Source organism: Danio rerio, chromosome 6, assembly GCF_052040795.2.
Source record: "Danio rerio strain M-AB ecotype USA chromosome 6, GRCz13ab, whole genome shotgun sequence".
Classification (NCBI taxonomy): Eukaryota; Metazoa; Chordata; class Actinopteri; order Cypriniformes; family Danionidae; genus Danio; species Danio rerio.
This window is the reverse complement of record NC_141026.1, coordinates 43,647,553-43,671,939: the sequence shown is the minus strand read 5'-3', so window position 1 is coordinate 43,671,939 and position 24,387 is coordinate 43,647,553. Positions and strand designations below refer to the sequence as shown.

At 35.6% G+C, this 24,387-nt stretch overlaps 2 protein-coding genes and 1 long non-coding RNA gene across 12 annotated transcripts in view; 1 reads left to right on the top strand and 2 right to left on the bottom strand.

Moving 5' to 3' along the window:
- Positions 1-769: 769 nt before the first annotated feature.
- Positions 770-3,747, bottom strand: cisha (cytokine inducible SH2-containing protein a). Of its 4 annotated transcripts, none has more exons than XM_087256098.2 (3): positions 3,127-3,747; positions 2,233-2,354; positions 770-1,789 (listed from the first exon to the last, which is right to left on the bottom strand). In XM_087256098.2, exons 1-3 carry the CDS (start codon positions 3,144-3,146, stop codon positions 1,299-1,301), a joined length of 633 nt encoding a protein of 210 aa, XP_087112224.1. In that variant the 5' UTR covers positions 3,147-3,747; the 3' UTR covers positions 770-1,298.
- LOC141386331 (uncharacterized) lies at positions 3,261-7,928 on the top strand. Of its 4 annotated transcripts, none has more exons than XR_015494035.1 (3): positions 3,261-3,776; positions 7,020-7,085; positions 7,180-7,928. It is a non-coding gene; the product is annotated as an uncharacterized LOC141386331 (long non-coding RNA). The 4 variants fall into 4 exon arrangements; XR_015494036.1 differs by having other exon boundaries at positions 3,773-3,889; XR_015494037.1 differs by lacking the exon at positions 3,261-3,776 and having other exon boundaries at positions 6,956-7,085; positions 7,183-7,928.
- Positions 4,536-24,387, bottom strand: part of twf2 (twinfilin actin binding protein 2) — a 31,490-nt gene continuing 11,638 nt past the window's right edge. The window contains 9 exon segments of one of the 4 annotated variants that reach the window (NM_001441678.1): positions 4,547-5,834; positions 5,864-7,285; positions 9,974-10,095; positions 10,189-10,339; positions 14,066-14,191; positions 15,557-15,571; positions 15,678-15,782; positions 21,402-21,497; positions 23,882-24,060. In NM_001441678.1, coding sequence (NP_001428607.1) covers positions 7,118-7,285; positions 9,974-10,095; positions 10,189-10,339; positions 14,066-14,191; positions 15,557-15,571; positions 15,678-15,782; positions 21,402-21,497; positions 23,882-24,060 — 962 coding nt within the window. In that variant the 3' untranslated portion in view covers positions 4,547-5,834; positions 5,864-7,117. 4 annotated transcript variants of the gene reach the window in all.

The window sequence follows — 24,387 nt, the reverse complement described above, 5'->3', positions numbered from 1 at the left end:
ATCATGCGAAAGTTGCGACAGAGCGTACGCATGTGCTTGACGCAGAAGTGTAAATCAGCCTTCACTCTAATGGGTTTGCACGGCTGTCGGTCCCGCCCACACTGGTCAGAGCTACAGTGGCGTAGCACGAAATGCATGGGCCCCCCCAGGAATGAACACCAGGGGGGTTGTGGGGTGGATTGGAGGCTTATGATCACACGAAGTGAATACCGGGGGTGCTTATGTAGTGATCGGTGCGTCCGCTATGCCACTGCAGAGCTATCAAGCCAACCAATCACAGAGCTTGAACTACGCAACGTTGCGACGTGCAGTAACGTTTTGAGCCAAATGCGAAAGCTGCACCGAAGCATATCTTTTGCTGATCTTGATGCAAAAGTATAAATCACCCTGAGCATTTAAAGAGATCGTTCACCCAAAAATGAAGATTTACTCGCCTTTTACTGATCCAAAGCAGTTTCTTTTTCTTGTTGAACACAAAAGATATTGTGAAGAAAGCTGAACCTGTAACCACTGACTTCCAATGTAGGAAATACAAATATCCTGGAAGTCGATGGTTACTGGTTTCCAATATTTTTCCCAATATCTTGTGTTTAACAGAAGAACGCAACTAATAAAGGTTTCAAATGAGTAATGATGAATTCAAGGACAGTTTAAATGTTTTTTAGTGATCTGTCCTTTTAACGTAATTCCATATTTCATTATTGTAATATTTCCAGGTGGTTCCAAAAGACACCGTTCTGATGATAAAAGGATCATGACTTCAACTAAATTTGATTGTCACCTTTTATTACAAAAAACCAAAGGATCTTGCATCCATAAATACATACAAACTCCACATTGTGGGAATAGAAAAGAAAGATGTAAATCTTGATTAAAATAGTCAAAAACATTTCACCGCATTTCACTTCCGAGGAAAGGACCACTTCCAGTCAAGGCAGCGCAGTGACTAAATCTCACCTTTCTGGAGATCCAGCTAAGTTACGAATGTGCTTCAGACAAGCTGCGTGTCCGTGTTTCCAACCGTTCCTAAAGTGGCCGCAGAATTTTCACCAATTCACCCTTCAGACCCCAAGCTTGTAAGTTTAACCTGTCGTGCTTTAACAGCATGACTTCAGTTTCTGAAAAAAAAGACTCGCCTCTCATGAGAGACTTGCTGACCGTCAAAGAAAAAAACAAAGAGTCTCTCTTTCTTCAAGTGGTTAACACTGCTTCTTCATGACCCAACTGTCAGGTTAGGATTGTGCATTTACTTCAAAACATCTCACGATTGGCCATTCTGTGCATTTTCGATGGCATCGTCAAAGCTGAAAGGGGTAATTCTGCAGATAGTAAAGCAGCGGATTGGGCAGAGGCAGCATTTCTGTGCTGCTGGTGTGTTTGTTGATGACCAAGCGAGTGAGATGCTTCAAAGAAGGAAAGCCTTGAGGACAATGGATTGGCTTTTTGAGTTTCAGCAGTACTGAGCATTCCTTGGGTGCAGATGAAATTACGTGATGGGCCTCCTCCATCTTCTCTTCATTTTTTTCGCTCTTGGAGCCCACGTAGTGCTGCACGAGGCTGTGGACGTCGGGGAAGGACTGCAGGTGAGATCTGGCTGGAGAGCTAGAGTCCAGACTGAAACGACATTGCCTGTACTCAATGCGGACGTTTGTGGGCCCGCGGACAGTTTTAACAGACAGAGTCAACATGTAGTCAGGGTGGCTGCTGTCCCGTATCAAGAAAGTGCCCTCCGATGCCCCCTTTAGAACAGAGTGGGCCTCACTGGCAGAGATGCCACCCCAGTACCAACCTGGAAAAGGAGGAGGGAAAAAATTAGTTATCATGGAGAGATGTATATAAATAGAGGAATGTAAAATACAGATGTTGAGTTGATCTTTCTACAAAACTAAGCATAATGGCATAATTATATGATGTACTTATAAATGTATGCATTCATGTATGAAATGTAACATATTTGTCACATCAAAATCATCCTTTTGTGATTGCTGCTGCCATGATTTAACTAATAGGTGTATTGTTTATTTTTATTATGAATAATGTGAACTATCAAATTAAATAAAACGTTTAAAATGTCATTTTGCATTTGAAAAAGACCCTCGAGCAGTTCTTGGATTTATGATTGAATTCTGATTGCAATAATAACAATAAGATCAAAGAATGGTTACTATTTTTATTATAATTTTCATTACTATTACTAATTAGTAGACCTGTAGTAATTCTGTTTTCATCTACCTGAGGCATCCAGATAGGAGAAGTTAAGGGTGAGGGCCCTGTAATCTTTGCTAGCGTCCTCAATGGTGAGAAAAGGTTCGTCAATGCGTCTCGGTGAAGAGAAAGGCAAAAGAGCTCTCGGGCTGGGGCTGGGGGAAGAAAAATACAATTATTTTAAGGAATAGAAAATGTGCACTTGCCTTAAAAAATAAAAACATGCAACATACAGCAATTCAGAGACTGTTTATTCAACTTTTTAAATTGAAATGAAACGGTGATCCACAGCTTTTGAATAAAGTTTCAGTTTCTCTACAGAGAAAGAAAAACTACATAATTTTTAGAGATCCATAACACAATATAGGTAAAGTTGGGTTTATATTCGTTCATTTAGAAGTCTCTATATTGTTTACCATGTTACTTTGAATATTCGATTGGAATTAGCATGCAAGTATGCCTTCTAAACATTAACACTAACGTTATCTAATTGACTGTGAACAATGCTCTAAGTTACTGTAATAGTATTTTGCTGCTAATATGATTTCACTATTTACAATTTACAAAGAATACTTTTCTGACATTATTTTTAAGATTGTCTGAATATCCCAATATAAAACCAACTATACCTCTATCATTTCACATACAATTGTGAATAAAATCAAGCTCATTCAACAGGATGAAAGGGTTCCAGTTCACTAAACTGACAAATGTGTTTCACCGTATGCTTTGACGGATATCTAAATAATAATAGTAATAATAATAATAATGTATACATATATTTTCTTAGTTTTATTTTAAGAGTCTACTCGCTGGATGTTAACTGCCATCAACAAAATGTGTTATATTCAGTTAATGAACAAATAGACAAATTATAATGTCTCGTTGTAATTTGTAATAAAGATGAGTCGCTAAACTCACCCTTCAACGCACAATATCATAATGAAGATGTCCGGTTTGAAATCAGCCGGATTCCTTAAAGTTTCTTTGATGCTGAGATTTCCCTCTCGGGCTTGTAAAAATCAGCGGATCTCGGCGGCGGTGAGGAGCGTCCGGACACTCAGTCAGTACTTCTGTCTCTGGCTGTCACACAAGTGCGCGCGACCCGTCCGCCAATTTGTTTAACAAACTGCTCGAGTTGATAACGCGGACATGCTTCTCGAAAACGAGCGGCGTTTCTGTTTAGCTCGTGCCCTAAAACTGAACGACAGGCTGAGCACTGCAGGGTTTGCCTTGTTCAGTTTGTCTGACTTCTCGGGATTGCTTTTCTGAGAATCTCCCCGTGTTTAGCGCCTGTGACGACATCGGCAGCGCGCCTCCGCGAAAGCCACAGAATCGATGCCCTCTTCTCTCTCTCAGTCTAGCATACGGTGGTCTCGTGAGTAACGAACTAGCGCTGGAATGAGCCTGCAATGACTCATTTGGGAGTTTTATTGTCGGTAATTGCTTCCTGATGTTTGTGATTGACGTTCGAGGACGAAAACGGCAATTCTCGTGAAACTGGCCGCACGGCTGACGTTCCAAGAACTTTCCAGGAAAAGTGAGCGCCATTCCTGAGCTCAACCAATCAGGTGCTTCCCTTCTGCCGAGGCCCCGCCCACATCCGCCGCAACCTAATTAACCGTTTGTTTGCTGCTTCTTAAAACCTTTTTTTTCTGAAAAATGAAAACCCTGTTGGCACGCGGTAAAGCACGTCTATTTTTTAACTATTTCAATTATTTAATGCTTATTATTCGCCTCATGACTTACTTGACACATTCTAGCAGCTGTACATTCATACATTATGTTTACTTTTTTTCTGACGGAGAGTCCATTTCTGAACGTGTTGTTACTGCCGTCCAGAGGCTATCAGGTGTATTCTCAGCTGTACATTACAGCACGGCTTTTTAATAAAAACGTTTTGGAGAAAATTACTACAAAATTAAAAAGCCTATTAAAAACACAAAATAAATAAATGACAGCTAATAAATAATTTAATTAATGAAAAAAGATAAAAAGCATAAGTATAAAAAGAAATGAAAAAGAAAATAATATTAGAATCCTTTTTAAAATTATGATAACATATGTTTACTGAAAAGTAAATAAACATCCAACAAATCAAAATAACTAAAACTTTGATTGAAATAATCATAAATATATATATATATATATATATATATATATATATATATATATATATATATATATATATATATATATATATATATATATATATATATATATACATACATATACATATACATACATACATACACACACACAAACACACACATTGGAATTGTTGTTGTTTATGCAACAGTTCTTGAGAAATGAAAGAAAGGGCTACAGACTTTCATTTATTGCTAATTACAATTTTTATTATTTATGATAATCTTTCATGTGGCCCTCAATATAATCAGATGACAAAAAAAAAATAAAAGAAAAAAGAATAGATAAAAATGATCAATATCAGTTTTGTTCTATAAATAAAATACTTTGAACCAATTAAACACTTTACAGACACAACATTGCAAGCAATTTTAGTTTTATAATTATTCAGTGTTTTTCAGCCATGATAAGCCATGACTTCCAGTGAAACTATGACTATTTTCAATTTCATAAGGCTACTTTTACAGCATCAATGTTGTAATGTAATTACAATACATTCAGTTAAATTCAGACTTCATTTAACATTCAGCATTCATTTAGTTGTTCAAGCGTTAAATGAGATGAAATGCAATGTAACTTCTAGTGCCATCAGGATCAGCAGGTGAGCACAGAAACTCCATTGAAAACACTGAAGTAAAATTAATGTTCATATTTTAAAGACATGGGGAGAGAAAATGTAACTTAATGCAGTGTTTCTTGTCCTATCTGTGACCAACTTTATATCATATGTCTATCCAGGAGAAAAAATAACACATTTTTAAAGAAATCAGACCTCAAACATGGCAATTTTACAATGGAAAGAGTTTAGCGGAAGCCCCAAGGCTGGCTGGCTAAGATTAAAGTCTGTGTGCATAAACTCCATTAGACTCACTGCTTGCTGTTGTTGTTTGATTTGATATACAAAAAGAGTTTGGAATTGTTCTGATTTCAAACAAAAGCTTCTACTCAAAGCCATCACAACAAGAAACAATAAAATGTTGAACTATTCTTTATATACTAACATAAAATACTTTCATGGATATTTAGAGTAATCGTGATGAAGCATTCAATGTATTTAGGAATAAAGTCTTTTATAATCTGTACTAGTTTATGTCAGCATGTTGTCTTTAAACATTTACATTATAATGAATTTAGTGCAATCACTTATTTCTTTATATATTTTGATAAAATATTAGTAATTTTATTTATATTAATTTGTAAATGTAATTAATTTCTAAATAACAGAATGGCTTGAATTATAACAAATTATAATTTTGCCCATATTTTGACAACTTATTTTCACGAAGGTGACTTGAAGTATTAAAGTAGACGCTTTAATTTATTATGATTTCTATGAACAGTTGAAGTCAGAATTATTAGCCCCCCTTTGAATATTTTTTTTCTTTTTAAATATTTCACAAATTATGTTTAACAGAGAAAGGAAATTTTCACAGAATGTCTGATAATTTTTTTTTTCTTCGGGAGAAAGTCTTATTTGTTTTATTTTGGCTAGAACAAAAGCAGTTTTTATTTTTTTTAAAAGCCATTTTAAGGACAAAATTATTAGTCCCTTTAAGCAATATTTTTTTCGATAGTATACTGAACAAACCATTATTATGCAATAACTTGCCTAAATACCCTAACCAGCCTAGTTAACCTAATTACCCTAGTTAAGCCTTTAAATGTCACTTTAAGCTGTATAGAAGTGTCTTGAAAAATGTCTAGTCAAATATTATGTAGTGTCATAATGGCAAAGATAAAATAAATCAGTTCTTAGAGATGAGTTATTAAAACTATTATGTTTAGAAATGTGTTGAAAAAAATATTCTCTCTGTTAAACAGAAATTGGGGAAAAAATAAACGGGTGCTAATAATTCAGGAGGATTAATACTTCTGACTTCAACTGTATATAAAATGACCTTTTTCATCTTTGACCCGAAAACACAACGCATAAATTCTAAAATAAATCTGAAATCTATGTCTAAATCTGCATATTTTAACACATCCAATCATTGCGACATATCTGTTACTGAACAAACTGAGTGACTCTCACGTAGCCGAGTATAATATTCTGACTACGTGTCACATTTGGCTTGGCTGAGAGTGTGTGAATATGGTTGAGTCGTTTTCTATGAATCTGCAGCAGGTTCTTGGACTTTGGGGTTTAAAAAGGTGGACAAACTTCTTTGAAAAACACATTTAAGGCATGAGCAAGCTAATAAACACAAATACTTTTTTTATATGCTGAGAGTTTGGAGTGTGTCTGCAAGTACGTTCGAAATGACATAAAAATATGCTCTGAAAATGTACACAGAAAAAATAATTTCCTGAGTTTGTCTCCTAAATACACTGCCCCCCACTAATACTGGCTCTCCTGGTAAACATGAGCAAAAAAAGCCTATGAAAAGATAACTTTATTGTGTTACCTTTTAAACTTTTGTGCAAAATATGAACAATTCTGCTCTCACTGAGAACAAACAATTGAAAACTAAATCGTCTTCACTATTTTTATTAATATTTTGAGCAAAAGGCTAAATGATATATTTACCAAGGGTGCCGATATTAGCGGAGGGTGCTGTTATATGCACATTACTGTAACACAGACTGAATGAAAATACAAGCCAAAGAAAGTAGAAACAAAAACAACTGAGCAAAGTATTGTTATTTTTCTTTCTCTCCGCGTGCAGGATGAACAGATGACCTGCAGACGGGTGGAAAAAAGGGACCTGTGGGACGTTCATGGAGCAACTGAAGTTCGTATCTCTCTTTCTCTCTTGTGTTCATTCTAGCTGTTTCCGCCGTTCTCTCCTCCACCTTTGATCAGACGCTTGTTTCCTCTTTTTCCAGCAGGCCCGCGAGGCTTGGCGAACGCTTGCTTGTGGGCATGTTGTTTAGGATGGACCTCATCATACAGATATTCCTCTGTCAGCTCCTCTCCACTGTCAATCTCCAGCTGGAATGAACATGGACAAATTAATAAACACTTTATTATTTTATTTATCTTTTAATGCAGGACTGATCTGTTTTTAGGTGTGTAAAGTCAAAGTGAAATGACACACAGTCACAACACATTTTTGTCCATGTTGTAACATTTAAAAATGGAAAATAACCACACCGGGTGCCACTTCTGTCAGCTAGGAACAACAAACTGAGGCTACAATCCGCACAGGCTCACCAAAATTGGACAGTAGAAGGTTGGAAAAACGTTGCCTGGTCTGATGAGTCTCGATTTCTGCTGCAACACTAGGTCATAATAGGGTCATAATTTGGTCTGGTAGGGTCATAATTTGGCATCAACAACATAAAAGCATGGATTCATCCTGCCTTGCATCAACTGTTCAGGTTGGTGGTGCTTTAATGGTGTGGGGGATATTTTCTTGGCACACTTTAGGCCCATTACTACCAATTGAGCATGGTGTCAACACCACAGTCTACCTACACTACTGAGTATTGTTGCTGACCCGGTAGTAGTAAGATGTACCTAATAAAATGACCGCTGAGTGTATATCATCAAAAATGTCCTAAAGCTATTGAAACAACAACCATTCTTGTCTTAGGACAGTTTTAATAAACTTTTTTGATCCACTTCTACAGAAGACTAGTGTATATGTATGAGATTATGATTTTATATATATATATATATATATATATATATATATATATATATATATATATATATATATATATATATATATATATATATTATGTGTACACATTGCTCAGCTTTAATGAGTACACCTCCTTTATTATTCATTTCTCAGTGAATATAGACAACAATGTTTGGTGCATTTAAACAAAACAGTTATATCCATTAAAATAAGAGTTTGGTCAACAAACATCTTTAGGGAAAAAAATAAAATACATTTAAATTGAAATGAATTATTGCAAAGAAAAATTATAAACTTCAATATTTAAACTATTATATTTTTCAAGAGTTCACACTTAGCTCATGATTTATACATAGCTTGTTTGGCGTGGTGTCTCGGGAGAGAGCCCTGAGCGTCCTCGGGCCCAGGGCTCCCCCCTTTCGCAAGGCAAGGGGAAATTGAGCTCAGGTCGATCTCAAACTCCCCCGCTGCTGAGGCCAAGGTGAACTTTCTGAGAGTAAGACATTAGAAAAAAAGTTTTAGGCTTATCTTATCTATAATTTAGAGTTTATTTGGACGGTGGGAGGAAACCGGGGAACCCACGCAGACACGGGGAGAATATGCAAACTCCGCACAGAAATACCAGATGGCTCAGCGAGGACCCCACAGTATTGGTATTCTTGCTGTGAGGCAACAGTGCTAGTCACTGGGCCACCGTGCCGCCCATTCTGGATAAAGGTGGAAAAAGGGGAGGAGGGGGGTTTCTTCCAGCTGAAGATAGTTGTAGAAAGGAAATGAGGAGATATATATATATATAGTGATTTGGGATTCTTTGATTGGAGGATCATGATTAGCTAATGTGGGCCAGCTGGGTCAATCATGAGCACGTGCCTCTTGAAATTACTTTAAAATTAAAATTCACTTATGTTTACCCCAATATATTAATTTTGGTCAGGTAATTTGTGGACTAGGATCTTATGTTTTTTTGTTAGATTAGTTGCAGATTTGGCTTTAAAACTGACTAATCATATACATGTATTATTTTAAAGCATCCAGTGGAAAATAACAAATTAAAAGAGACATCTGTGAGAGGTGTACTCATTTATACTAAGCACTGTGTGTGTGTGTGTGTGTGTGTGTGTGTGTGTGTGTGTGTGTGTGTGTGTGTGTGTGTGTGTGTGTGTGTGTGTGTGTGTGTGTGTGTGTGTGTGTGTGTGTGTGTGTGTGTGTGTGTGTGTGTGTGTGTGTGTGTGTGTGTGTGTGTGTGTGTGTGTGTGTGTGTGCGCGTGCGTGCGTGTGTGTGTGTAAGTGAAAAAAAATACAAATCTTAAAATATTTGTCTACATAAAAATGTGATTCACAAATATGCAAACAATCTTCTAAATATTAATATTAAATGTTACATTAACATTTATATATATAAATATGCAATTGAATATAAAATAAAATACATCCCTAACAGAAAATACTAAAAAACATAATAGAATTTAGGTAAGTGAATAAACAGAGTGAAGTTTTCCAGCTAAAATAAACGTTCTAAGAATGTTTTACTACTGTTACCATTAAATTATGAAAAATGTTATTAAGAAAATGTAAGAATGTTATGTTTTAACCTTCTAAAACATTTTATACTGCATAAACTAAACATTTTTAGGAAATTTTCATATTTTTCTGGAAAAATATTCAAAGCTTCTGGACTTGTAGAAAGTGTGTTTTTACCAAGCAGCAACCTCCCGCTCTCCTGCGGGAAGCAATACGGAAGAAACTGAAACTGCAATTCATCGAAATTCCGCTAGTCCTGGCTCCATATGGTGCAAATTTCTATTGAGCCCACAGTTAGAATGCCTAACTTTACAACAGAAAAAAGGGTGTTTACAGCTTGGTACGCTCCACCTCTTTGCCCATATTTGGTATCCCTTGGTTAGTGCAATGACACGCGAACAAAGTGGCGACGGTTGGCCTCACCTACTGGTAGCTTCTTTTGGGTTCTTCATAAACCTATGGGTGACGTCACAGGTACTACATCCATATCTTTTACAGTCTATGGTTTTTACCTTCTTAGCCACCTCAAGATGAAAATCTCTCTCTACTTCATCCAGAAGTCGACTCTTGCAGCTGGAATAGAGCATCCTCTCTTTGATGCTGCAGCTGTAGCCTGGCATAGAGTATATGAACACTGAGGAAACAAACAGAGGAGGATGTGTCAACAGATAACAGTTACAGGAATGAATTTAGACAAGATATATGTATATGGAATGGAGAAACTGACCAACAGACTCGAGGTAATCACCCTCATGTGAGTGTTTGTAGAGGAAGAAGTGATATCTGGGTGTATCCAGAGGAATCCGACACGGCAGGTCGCGGATGTCTGTTGGACTGGTGTGCACCAAGTCAATGGTTTCCTTCTCTGTGTCTAACTTCTACATGAAGAAACCAATAACTTCTGGTCAGATTGTTTAGAAAGTATCTGGTTGGAAGAAATACACTGCTCTCCACTAATATTGTTAAACATAAGCAAAAAAGGGGTGACACAGTGGCGCAGTAGGTAGTGGTGTCGCCTCACAGCAAGAAGGTTGCTGGTTTGAGACTCGGCTAGGTCAGTTGGTGTTTCTGTGTGGAGTTTGCATGTTCTCCCTGCATTCGTGTGGGTTTTTTCCGGGTGCTCTGGTTTCCCCCACAGTCCAAAGACATGCGGTACAGGTGAATTGCGTAAGCTAAATTGTCTGTAGTGTATGAGTGGGAATGAGAGTGTATGGATGTTTCTCAGAGATAGGTTGCAGCTGGAAGAGCATCTGCTGCGTAAAACATATCCTGGATAAGTTGGCGGTTCATTCCGCTGTGGTGACCCCAGATTATTAAAGGGATTAAGCTGAAAATAAAATAAATGAATGAGCAAAAAGGCTGTGATTTTTTTTTTGTTTGTCTTTATCCTTTTTATTCTTTATTTCCTTTTATTCAAGATATTAACAAACAACCAACTCTGCTTCTATTGAGAATAACCAAATGCAAATAAAGCACAGTTTAATCAAAACACTGCCACAGTTATTTGTACCCCTGTTATTCATTTGAGCAAAACAAAAATTAAATGTACACTGTAAAACATATCTGTATTTTTGTGATTCGTGTTTTTGTTTTTTTATTTTTTCCCCATGTATTTACGCTTTTGAATTGCATTTTGGGACCTTGATTTTTCTTCCAACAACTCTTAAACATTTAAAAAGTTCAAAAAGACTTTTATTTACATTTTTATTAGTTTCAAGTGATATAACGTCTGGGTTGAGGTTGTATTTTTTGGTACAAAAAGCTTGCCAGTTCATTTTCTGTTTTTGTACAGTTTTATGTCTCTATATATTATTGCTTATACATTACATTATTTCAAATGACTAAATGTCAATTAAAGTCACTTTGTTAAACTGTAGAGTTGAATTTTCAACATCAAAAGTCAACAGAGCAGAGATCAAGTTCCCATAATGCAATTCACAACCATAAACTCACAACAGAAAACACGTGTGAATCAAAAATACGAATACTGTTGATTAACAGATATTTTTACAGTGTATTTCCATTCATATTTTACATATGTTAGAAAGTTTATTTTATTTCTCTATTCAAAACATCACAGGAGATGCAGTTAATGCAGAACAAAATTACCTTGCATCGGCACAAAACAAACATCTATGAGAAACACATTAGCATCAGAAAACACTATAAATGAATAGCTAAGTTTTCATTCATTCATTCATTTTCTTGTTGGCTTAGTCCCTTTATTAATCCGGGGTTGCCACAACGGAATAAACCGCCAACTTATCCACCAGTTTTTACGCAGCGGATGCCCTTCCAGCAGCAACCCATCTGTGGGAAACATCCACACACACTCATTCGCACACACACACTCATACCCTAAGACAATTTTAGCCTACCCAATTCACCTATACCGCATGTCTTTGGACTGTGGGGGAAAATAGAGCACTCGGAGGAAACCCACGCGAACGCAGAGTGAACATGCAAACTCCACACAGAAACCCCAACTGAACTGACCCAGCCGAGGCTCGACCCAGCGACCTTCTTGCTGTGAGGTGACAGCACTACCTACTGTGCCACTGCGTCACCTAACTAAGCTTTGTAATTTATAAATATCACAAAGCTTGTTCTGTTTTTTATAATGTTTTTTCTACTTCTATAGGTATACGCCTGAATGATGAGGAATAGGAAATTGTTCAAGCATGATCTTTTGTTTTACAGGGATTAACAAGTGAGAAATTGCACAATCCTATAACTCATGCTGTCCAACTAAAGAACAGAGAGCGGTGATTGGAGCAGAGCTGGAGTTTGCCTGGGGAGCACTTACCGTGGCAGACCACAAGCTCAGATCTTCTTTCTACTTTTCTAATTATTTATAATTGTTTTTTCTTCAGTGGGATTAGCTTGGGGCAACCTTGTGTGAAACGTTAAACATATTCTTTTAAGTATTTTTACAGACAAAAATGTGAGGGAACCCTTTTAATAAAGGCTATTTTTGACATTATAGTGGATTAACATGTATATTTTGTTTTTAATCAGCAGACAGCATTTTCTTTTATTTTTTGTTTTAGTTACAAAACGTTTTAGTTACAAAATATTCACACATCATCACATGGTGAATGCGTCTGTGATGTACAATTGACTAGACCACAAATGTGACATTTTGCTTGTTAAATTCCTAGCTTCCTTCGTTTTGTCACAGCTGATCACAGCTTAACGTGCCATGCTCATTTTTTTGCATCAGAGAATTGCCCTTCAAATTCAGCCAGTGCCTTGATCGTGGTCAGTATTAGCGGCAGTAGTCCGAGTTGGAGAACTCTATGAATTAACACACACAAAAAAAATGGTTTATTGGAATTACAAATTTTGGATAAGCAGTCGCACGCAATAAATGTGAAATGAATATAAACAAACAAGTTGAACACTAAACAATTTAATTTGCTTGTTTAATTCAGCCCATATAAATTGGCTGCGACCACTGACCCGTAAAAGAAATTGTAAATTCAATGAATTAGTTTTTTTTCAGTGTATTTATGACTAATTACAATAACAAATACATCCAATGAGATTTGCGAGTCTAAATTGTGTTTTTTAACAAACTATTTTTAATGAACAATTATTTGACCTGTATGTATACATTAAAATAACATCATGCAAATAAAATGCGGCGATTTGAAATTTGTTTTTATCCACAGCCTTGACAAAAGACGTTGACTCTGGTCTGGGACCCCTTAAACTTTAAGGCCTCCCATAAACTTATAAACTTGTTAAGCCTATGGATTGGAAGCAAAGGGATTTTAAGCTTCACAAAATTAAAACCCAAACTCATTTCAACCCAATCGGAGAATAATGATGAAATTCCAGTCATCAGAAAGTGTCATGAATCAATCTGGAATAGACGTAAGGAGGAAGAATTGAGTGGAAAGAAAATGTCCAAGAATCACAGCTGGAGAATTGCTGAATTTAGTTTGGTCTTGAGGTCAGAAAGTCAGACGTCACAAAAATAACAAAACATGTTTGAAAGGGTTTCATAAAAAAGCCTATACTCTATTCAAAAAATAAATAAATAAAGAAAAACAAATCATCTTCAGTTTTTAATTATTCATTCATTCATTCATTCATTTTTCTTCGGGTTTAGTCTCTATTTCAGAGGTCGCCACAGCAGAATGAACCACCAACTACTCCAGCATATATTTTAGCAAGTGGATGCGCTTCCAGCGGCAATCCAGTATTTAGAAACACCCAAACACTCTCTCATTCACAACACACACACACACACACACACACACACACACACACAAACACACACACTCATACACTACGGTCAGTTTAGTTTGTTCAATTCACCTGCATGTCTTTGGTCTGTGGCGAAAACCAGAGCACTGGAGGAATGAACACGGGGAGAAGATGCAAACTCCACACAGAAATGACAACTGACCAGCCGAGACTCAAACTAGTGACCTTCTTGCTGTGAGATGACAGTGCTAACCACTAAGTCACTGTGCCACCCCAACTTTAATTGTCAGTATTTTAAGTCGAAAGTCAAAAGGTTAAACAACAAACATTTTTTTTTTGCCTCATTGGCCAGTATTAGTGGAGGGCAGTGTAATATGAAGGTGTCGTACCAGTTGAATGTAGTTGATGCGTCTCTCTGCGAGGTGCTTTAAAGCACGTTTGGCTTCAGCCTGTAATGGAAAAGCAAGACCCTGTAGAGTCTGATGTTTGGGGTCCACACTGATCTCAGCCTTCACCTGCAGACACATACACACACATACAAAGTTTGTATTGCAGCAACAGTTCCAGCCAATCTATCAAAACCATTTTCCAAAACAATTCCTATGATCCAGTGCTGGAAGACTTATTATATGGCAGTTGTGTTGTTTGGAAAAGTCTGTTTATGTGGGTGGAGATGGTGGATAAGAGTAAATGGAAAAGCAGAGTGGTAATATGCTGAATGAATGTAATGACTGTATATTTGAATCACAACACACCTGTTTAGAACTGTCCTCACTTGACACCGAAATATGTTTTGTTTTACCAGAAAGCCCTGTTTTCTTTTTGTTTACTATTAAGGACTATCAGTTTCATAGCTTTAAAAAGAATTCTACTTAAAAAATTTTGTTTTCTTTTGCGATAATTTTGTTATGTTTGACTTACTTTAAATTTACTTTTCATTGTTTTTAATTTACCCGTGAGTTCAATGTATCTTGTTTAAGAAACCTTCTTAGAAATCTTCATTTCGCACTTTTAAATAGTATTTCATTTATATTATTATATAATATTATTATAGTAATGTAATATTATGTAATAATAATACTATTACAAAATATAATATCCATTATGAAGCAGTCCAGCAGTCAAATTTATATATATATATATATATACACACACACACACACACACACACAACAGTTCTGTCTGGTTCTCAAATCTGATTGGCTGATAGCCGTGATATATATAAGTAATATCAGCACCCGTACAGCCTCTTTACCCTTTGTCTATTACTCCGCCCACATACAGCCAGCAAAAAGCAGACACTACAGATCTAAAGTTTAAAAGATGCTTGCTCAGCTGTTTAAATGTCAGCTTATGATTTAAATCCAACGCGGAAGAAAGTAGAAAAAAAAACCTGTATAAATAAAGTAGAATATTGACATGGCTTAAATTAAACATTTTTTTATTACTATAAAAACACTCAATTTTCATGAAAAAAAATTTATTTGTTTTTATGTAAAATATATGTTCATTTACTTTTACATTAAATAAAAAGTGTAGAAATGAGAAAAGTGAGAATTAAAAAAACAAACAAAAGTAGATAAGAGGATAAAATTACTTAATTTTCATGAAAATAATAGTATTTAATTTAATAACAGTGTAAAATAGTTTGTTTTCTTATATAAATTATATAAAAACTATTAAAAAGAAAGTGAAACTTAAAAAAAACTATAAAATTTAGATGGTTCTGAGGATAAAGCATACTTCATTCTCATGGAAAATAACATGATATTGCAAACTATTACTACTAACAACACACAAATGAAATAAAAATAAATATTATACTACAATCATTAAGTAAAATCTAAAACAAACAGTGTTGTGTTTTACACAGGACTCACCTGTTTAACTCTGCCCTGTAACCACAAAGATTGAACACAGACAATATTAAAACAAAGAGCTGAACTCATTCACTTATGATATAAGTATAGTTATGGACAGATATGTGCAGTGTTTTCTTACCTCTGTGATTTTGATTCTCTGAAGCTCCTGTTCAGCCACTGTCAGAGGTGCTGGTGCTGAGCATGAAGTGATGTGTCGCAGATACCCCTGGAGACAGATGTCCTCCTGAAGATGATAAGCACATTACATTCTCAGTTTTGATTAAAAATTTTAGGTCTAGTTGGTTATTAATCTTACAGTAAGTCATATTTCTTATTTCTATGATGTTTGTTGTTTAGCAATATCATCCAAATGGAAACTTTTTTTCTGGCACAACATTCGCTGTTCTAATTAAACAACAACCAAGCAATTCTGACTTCTCGTCCTTAGAATTGCGGCGTCATCATCATTTCACAATTGCGAGGTAATATGCACAATTCCAAGAAAAAAAGAAATCGCAAAATGGAAGCATTAAATTACACAATTTAAACAGAGTTTTGAGGAAAAAAAACTAAATTTTGATGTGTGTGGAAAAACATGAGAATGGCAAGAGTCACAGTTTTGACAAAATATCAGAAAATGTCAGATGTAAATTCAGATTTGTTAGATTTAATTTTAAATTCTGACAAAACATCAAAGAATTCTAAAAAATTAATTCAGATGGAAGACAGTCGCTGGGAGAAGGTCGCTGGTTTGAGCCTCGGCTGGTTCAGTCGGCATTACTGTTTGGAGTTTGCATGTTCTCCTCGTGTTGGTGTGGGTTTCCTCCAGGTGCTCCAGTTTCCCTATAGGTGAATTGGGTGAGCTAAATTGGCCGTAGTGTATGTGATGTTCCCAGTGATCGGTTGCAGCTGGAAGGGCATCCACTGCATAAAACATATGCTGGATAATTTGGCGGTTCATTACATTGTAGCGACCCCTGATTAATAAAAAGACTAAGCCAAAAAGAAAATGAATGAATGAATGAATGAATGTATGAATAACAATGTCCTGAATATATATTTTACACTTTACACAACAGAAATTATTTTTTCTTATAATTATTGAGATATGAGTTGTGTTTATATCACAACTGAAAATATTTAAACTTACAATTCTTAGAACTTACAACTCTGAATTGTGACGTAACCTTACAAATATTAGAAATAAAGTTTCCGTTTTAAAACAAAACATCAGAATCACGAGCAGGGGTGGACTTAACCAGAAAGTGAGGTGGGCAGCTGCTTAGGGCCCCGGGGAATTAAGGGCCCTGTCCAATGCCAAGAAGCCTGTATTAATCATATAGCTCTTTTATGAATTTTCTATCATATGTTGTAAAATCTGTCTATAACTGTTAATACTTCAAAACCAGGGGCCCCCATGAATAATGGAACTTTCTGTCCGTACTGCACATGCGCAAAGAGTGAGTGCTTCAAACACACTGCCAGTCCAGTGTTGCCAACCTAATGACTATTCAGACTTTTAAGTTGACAAGCAAACAGTTGAAGTCAGACTTATTATCCCCCCTTTGAATTGTTTTTCTTTTTTAAATATTTCTTGAATAATATTTAACAGAGCAAGGAAATTTTCACAGTATTTCTAATAATATTTTTTCTTCTGGAGATTTCTTCTTATTTGTTTTATTTCGGCTAGAATAAAAGCAGTTTTTAATTTTTTAAAAGCCATTATAAGGTCAAAATTATTAGCCCCTTTAAGCTATAATTTTTCGATAGTCTACAGAAAGAATTATCGTTATTCAATAACTTGTCTAATTACCCTAACCCTGACTTTAAATGTCACTTTAAGCTGTATAGAAGTGTTTTGATAATATCTAGTCAAATATTATTCTCTGTCATCATGGCAAAGATAAAATAATTAAGTTATTAGAGATAAGTTATTAAAACTATTCTGTTTAGAAATGTGTTGAAACAATGTTCTCTCCGTTAAACAGAAATAGTGAAAAAAATAAAAAGGGGGGCTAATAATTCAGGTGGGCTAATAATTCTAAACTCAACTGTATATAAAGCATAGTGCAAATATAAATACCCTTTTATTAACCATCGGCTGTTAAACAGAAACAAATTGACATATGACATCATCTAGAGACTTCTCATTGAGTTGGCAACACTATGCCAGTCTACCAGCAATCAGAGTAGAGATAGGAGTCCGCAAGAGTGAGAATTTTGAGAACATTTGAGGGGGAAAAGCCTACTTTTAAACATGCAGTTTGTTTTGCATAAATGCTAGAGCCCCATACCTAGAATTGCTTAGGGGCGCCAAATCCCTAAGTCCGCCCCTGATCGCAAGCTAAAGATTTGTGAAAGAGTTAATATCTCACAATTCTCATTTTTTCAGAACTTTAAGTTTCTTAAATATCTTAAATGAGTTTAATATATTAAATATCATTAAGCTCCTCAAATACCTTGCAATTCCAACTTTTTCTCAATATTCCAAATTTATATCTTGTAACTCATTAAAGATATAACATTTTTATTAACAGTTATTTCATTACAAGCTATAAACATACTATTTAGATTAAATCCTAGACCACTTGAAACCATTCTTTCAATATGTAAAACTCATAAACAGACTTGAATAAATATATACGTCTTCCTCTGTTAAATCTGTTGTTGTTGTTGTTGTTGTTTGTTCAGTATTGTATGTGTGTGTGAGTGTGTGAGTGTGTGTGTGTGTGTGTGTGTGTGTGCGCAGCATTTATTTAGTCCTCTGTGTGTTGACCATGACTGGTAATCATTTCCGAGAACATTGCCAACGGCCCCCAAGTGTCCAGTTGCTAAATTAAGGAACATGGTGGTCCAGTCTGCACACTTTTTCAACTGTAAATAACACAGCTTCAGGGTATCTGACTGACAGATGGAGACAGATGACAGGTGGACCGTGTGCATTTAACAGCACGACCCTCATTATAACTTCATTCATCTTCACACGGATAAAAAAAGTATAAACAAACTACATGAAGCCATTTTGTTTATGTAGAGAGTATAGACCTTTTTCTTAGAACGCAAAATTACCCATTATGCTTTGCGTGTATGTGCAAGGAGAATGCTAAGAATTTCTGGTCGGCAGCTGATGCATATAAACAGTCACATTTGGACAGCTTTAAAATGATCATTTTAATCTATTTTACCTGCTTTTATTATTTTTTTTACCAATATTGTGGTCGATCAGCAGCACCTGGAATGATCAATTATAAAAATGAGATCTAATAGGATGGAAACAGCTGCTGTGAGGCATTTTTTCCTCATTATAAGGCGGCATCTTCTGCCATTTAAATTAAGCCTCGACATCGCACATCAACATGTTCACTCTTTTTTTCAAACATATACCTAACCCAAACAAATGTTATTCTCTAAAATGTTTGACACACACACACACATACATAGCCTGTACTGCCCCACTAACACACTGATTTAATAACTGTGACAAAGTGAAAATAAAGTGACATTTTGAAATAACAGAAAAACACAAACCCTGGTAAATACTACACACTAAATGAAACATAAACAGCTCAGGATTAGAATGAACATGCAAATCAGCCAGCAGAATATCGGTAACAGACTTTTATTGGTCATTTTTGTAAATTGCATGACTTATTGTATACCTGTTAAGTTATATGCCAGTAATCTGATTTTCTCTATGATGCAGTGAATTATTGCGTGTGTGTATGTGTGTACGCGTGTGTGTGTGTGTGTGTGTGTGTATTGAAGAGCCGCTGAGCTAACAGCTAACAGCTAACAAGCCGAGGAAACACGCACACGCACACTGTATTTCTGGTGGCAGACACGTGAACTAGGAAACATTTTTCTCTCATGCTTGAGCCACATCTGAAATATTATAACAGCTTTAACACACAATTTTCAAAGTTGTTTGTCACATAACACTCCGGAACCCACTCAAAACGCTATTGAAACCCATTTTCGGAGCGCAAGTTATCAGTTGTAAACGCTGTAAACGGAAGTTCTAAACATTCCACCGGAAGACGCTGCAGTCACTATGGCGCCCTCAATGCAAGCCAAGAAAAATGTCAATAGAGAAAACCAATGACTATTACTAGTCTTCATAGTTCTGGGTACGCTAGCAAGAATTACTTTCAAAGCAGATTTACAGTATTAAAATAAGAACTTTTTACACAGTTCTCAGTTTTGAGATTTTGTGATTTTGATAGTTTTTTTTTCTTCAGTTTACTGACAGAAAACATCCAAAATAAACTTTAAGAGCACTCCATTTGCAGCAGATTTCAATTATATTCATATTTTAAAGGCTATTTTCTCTAAATATTTGTTTTTTCTTGCACTGAGCCAAAAATCTCCACTTCAGCAGAACTTACAAAAACAGTTTCATCCAAAATTATATTTTAAAGTTTTTTTTCCTCTGAAGGACTTGTTCATCCATAATTTGCCTTACTTGCCTTAAAATTTTTACACATTTTATTTTTAGAATTTTTATTAAATATTTTTTGAATAGTGGTGTAATAAATACACATTTCCAACATTTTCACTAAAAGCTGTTGACTTTAACGTCAAAAAAATTATTACAAAAATTAAACAAGTTACCTAATGTTGCTTTGTATGCAAATTAGGGCATTTTCAAATTAAATGTCTCATTTGCATATTTAAATGTAATTCATTCATTTTTCTTTGGCTTAGATTCTATTTAAGAGGTTGCCACAGCAGAATGAATCGCCAACTATTCCAGCATGTGTTTTACACAGTGGATGCCTTTCCAGCTGCAGTCCAGTACTGGGCAACACCCATACACTTTTACATTCATACACATACACTACAGCCATTTTATTTTATTCAATTCACTTATACCACATATCTTTGGTCTGCGTGGGAAACTGGAGCACCCGGAGAAAACTAACATGTACATGAGAAGAACACGCAAACTCCACACAGAAATGTCAACGACCCAGCCGGGACTCTAACCAGCGACAGTGCTAACCACTGAGCCACTGAACTGTCCTTATATTTACATGTAACACTTTAAAAAACTCATACAAAAAAGGTTGCCGTTCTTAATGTAACCAATTACCTTTTACTTTTTACCCTATTTACATATAATGTCTTGCATTAAATGGGAAAATAACAGAAATTAGGCAAACTATTATATATATATATATAAAAATATATATGAGCTAGCAAGAAGGTCGCTGGTTCGAGTCTTGGCTGGGTCAGTTGCCATTTCTGTGTGCATGGTTTGCATGGTCTCACCGTGTTTGCGTGGGATTCCTTTGGGTGTTCCGGTGTCCCCCCAGTCCAAAGACATGCACTATTCACCTTATTCTCCTCATACAAGCAGACTCATTCCCACTCCCATTCATTTTTAGACGTTAAAAACAGCTCATTTTGCTGCTTGATGACATTTTCTTATTATATTATTCATCTTTGTCTGTATATTCATGCAAGCACTTGTTTGTAGAGCAAGTAGTTTGACCGTTTTCTGCTATTTATTATTCCTAGTCATTTTTCTCATAGGCAACTGAATCGGAAGTTCTAAAACAATCGCAAAAAAGAACACACTTCCGCATTGTAGAATAAGGTTAATAGGTGAATTGGGTAAACTAAATTGGCTGTAAGGTGTGAATATGTGTGTGAATGTGAGTGTATGTGTTTTCCAGTACTGAGTTCCGGCTGGAAGGGCATTTGCAGCGTAAAACATACTGTATGCTAAAATGATTTTTGGTTCATTCTGCTGTGGTAACCCCTGATAAATAAGGGACTAAGGCAAAGGAAAATGAATGAATGAATGAATGAATGAATGAATGAATGAATGAATGAATGAAATGAAACTCATTCTGCTTACCTCAACTGTGCCAAACATCTCATCTTTGACGTGTCCACCACCAAACTCTTTCTTCACTGTGGCGCGAGTGGCAGCGTAAAGCATCTTCTGTCGGACCTACAGTGAAAGGTAGATGATCAGTTTACTGAATGAATCATCTATAGTGTGGTAATATGTGCTGTATTACAATTCGATTTTTTACATTTTCAAACAAAAATGGTAGCAAGAATCGCAAGAATGTCCTGGATAGATTCAAGACAATGGTCAAAAATTTACAGCAAATTTTGCAAACAAAATAGCAAGTGACTGAAGTAATTGAAATATTTAAGTAAAATCAATTTCCCAGTACTGGGTTGCGGCTTAAAGATAAAGCATATCCCAGAGTAGTTGACGGTTCATTCCGCTGTGGCAACTCCTGATAAATCAGAGACAAACCCGAAGGAAAATTAATGAATGAATGAAGTAAAATAAAACAACAACAACAACAAAGTTTTTAGAATGACCCTACAGTCTGAAAGAAAAACCCCAAAAGAAGAAAAAAGTAAGTCTGTTCACACTTATGAAGATAACAATACATGGAATCTGTGAACGCCAGGCTAGAAAACTAAACTATAAAAGTTTCTCAGCTATCAAGTTCTCAGCTCCTTTAAAAATGCTGGGGGAAAATAATTTGTGGTTTTCCACCCATTCCAATACACTGACTGTGAATGCTGAATACCCTGATTGATTTGATTGATTATATGAACTGGATTCACTGGTCAGATGCACTAGAAATGTAGCACACTGAGGATCTGCTGGTTATAAGGGGGTAATGCAAAAAAAAACATTTGGAATGACAAAGGTGAGTAATAAATTATTTTCTTTACATATCTGTTGTTGACCACAAAATTTAAGTTTAATTTTTTTGTTTTATCAGTTTAAATGTTTAGCAGTTTAATAGTGACAAGTTTTATTTAATAGGTTTATACTTCTCAATGTCCAGACAGATCCACACGGCCGCTAGATAGCGCCACTAACTGGGTTAGTTCTCTTGTGTTCACAGAATATAACTTTCCCTGTAATTTATTCATTCATTTTCTTTTCGGCGTACTGCCTTTATTAATGTTATGTTAATGTAAATCTGTAATTTAGTAACTTTATTCCATGTGATAAATAAAGTCAGTCAACAATTCGAACTGTAAAAATATTGTCCAATTGAACTGAGTAGCCTAATATACTTTACCAATAAAAAAAATCATATTTGCTTATAACAGTTTATCACTTTCACTTTCTCTTTCATTCGGCTTAGTCCCTGTTTTAAATAGTTTTGATAAATTCAAAAAAACATTTGTATAAATTTGTAATATCATCTTAATTTATGACACTTTCAGGTATTAAATTTGAGGTGCTAGGCTGTAGCACTGACTAAACGAAGACATAAGGACAGATGACTTGCAAAGAATAATAACAAATGTGCCTCATGGCTTTATTTATAATGTACAAAGAGCTCTAGTGGTCGTGACAAACAAATATAAGCGTGGAAAAAGTGTGCACAGGCTTGCACGCATTAAAAGCGATTTCATAATCTTGAAATTGACTACACAATATCATTATGTTACATACAGAGTAGTCTAGGTAGGTCTACAATTACATCCCTGAAAGACGTCAAAAGAATGAAGCAGGTCGTCTGCTTTGATGACGATTAAGACACCCCACATCCCCTTCAAAAAAAAAAAGTTTTGTATTTATATATTACAGGGGTCATCCCTTTGAGCTCGAAAAATACTAATTTACTAATTAAATAAATAACAAAAAAAAATTACTAAATAAATTAAAATGTATCTGAAAGAATGTCATCCCTGTATATTATATATCAGGAGCAGTTGTGGCTGAAAAACTGGACTTGAGATTGTAGGGTATGGGTCATTTTCCTTTCTTTTGTTCTATTCACTAAAGAGAGCAGTTCCAAACAAAATCAGAGCAGGACATTTGTGCAGTTCGCTTTTTAAATCAGCTGTTTTGAATGAATCACATGAATGCTGCAACCTACTGGTGCTTTTAGTGCTATATTTATTTGTTCATGACAGGCCTTAGAAGCCAAGAATGAAAACACACTCAGGAAATGATCATTTATTTGCTATCAAAAAAAAAACATATTGAGACCATTTATTTGTTTATTTTTACGGTGTAGGTTAAGCAAACAATAAATATTACTTAGTGGTTCTATATCTGTAAATGTTTTTGGACCCTCTGGAAATGTTATTTTTAATAGTATATTCTTATATCATTGTTGTATCGATATCAGTAAGATAATACTGTAGCTTTTATTAGCTTAATCTTTTTTATTCATTTTGTTGTTTGTTTTTATTTTTCAATTTGACCAGTTTTGTTTACGTCCATACAGTTTTTATTATATTAGCTTGTAGTTGTTTAACACTCAAAAGATGAAAAAAGTGAATGCATTGTTCCTACAATTATCAGCTCCAGCTTAGCATCATTGACAATCGTACGTTCAAACCTACAGGCGACTGGTCCGGAGACCAGGAGATGAAGAGCCACTCATAGCCTTGTGCATTTTTGGAGTCCAGCCGGTATAAGATATAACAGGGCTCGAGCGGGTCCAGCAGGGGGAGTAGGACTGGGTCGTAGTCTTTGTCCCAACTGTGACGGGGTTCTCTGTACGCCCCCAGCACCAGCTGCTCTGAAACACACATGAAAAACACTCTCATCACAAACCAACATCACACACACAGCCAGATGAGTCACTTTAGATTGCATCACACAGATCAATTTAAATGTGTTTACAAGGCCAGTCTTGGCTAACGACCTGCTGCTGATAACAAATAAGTGAAATATTATCCATTATCTGCATCCTGCTATAAAAAGAGCATGACACACCTTGTGCCCAGTTTAGCAAATGCTGCTTAGTTCACCTAGAGACACAGACACAATAATACACAGACATCTTCGTCTTCTGTTATTTAGGTATTAGACAATAAAATACTGGGGGATATTTCATAGTGAAATG

Bases quoted from the DNA above. Each gene is read 5' to 3' on its own strand.
- cisha (XM_087256098.2), bottom strand. From the start codon at position 3,146: ATGATATTGTGCGTTGAAGG. The intron at 2,355-3,126 runs GTGAGTTTAGCG...CCCCAGCCCCAG, and splicing joins ATGATATTGTGCGTTGAAGG to CCCGAGAGCTCTTTTGCCTT. The intron at 1,790-2,232 runs GTAGATGAAAAC...CTCCTTTTCCAG, and splicing joins CTCCTATCTGGATGCCTCAG to GTTGGTACTGGGGTGGCATC.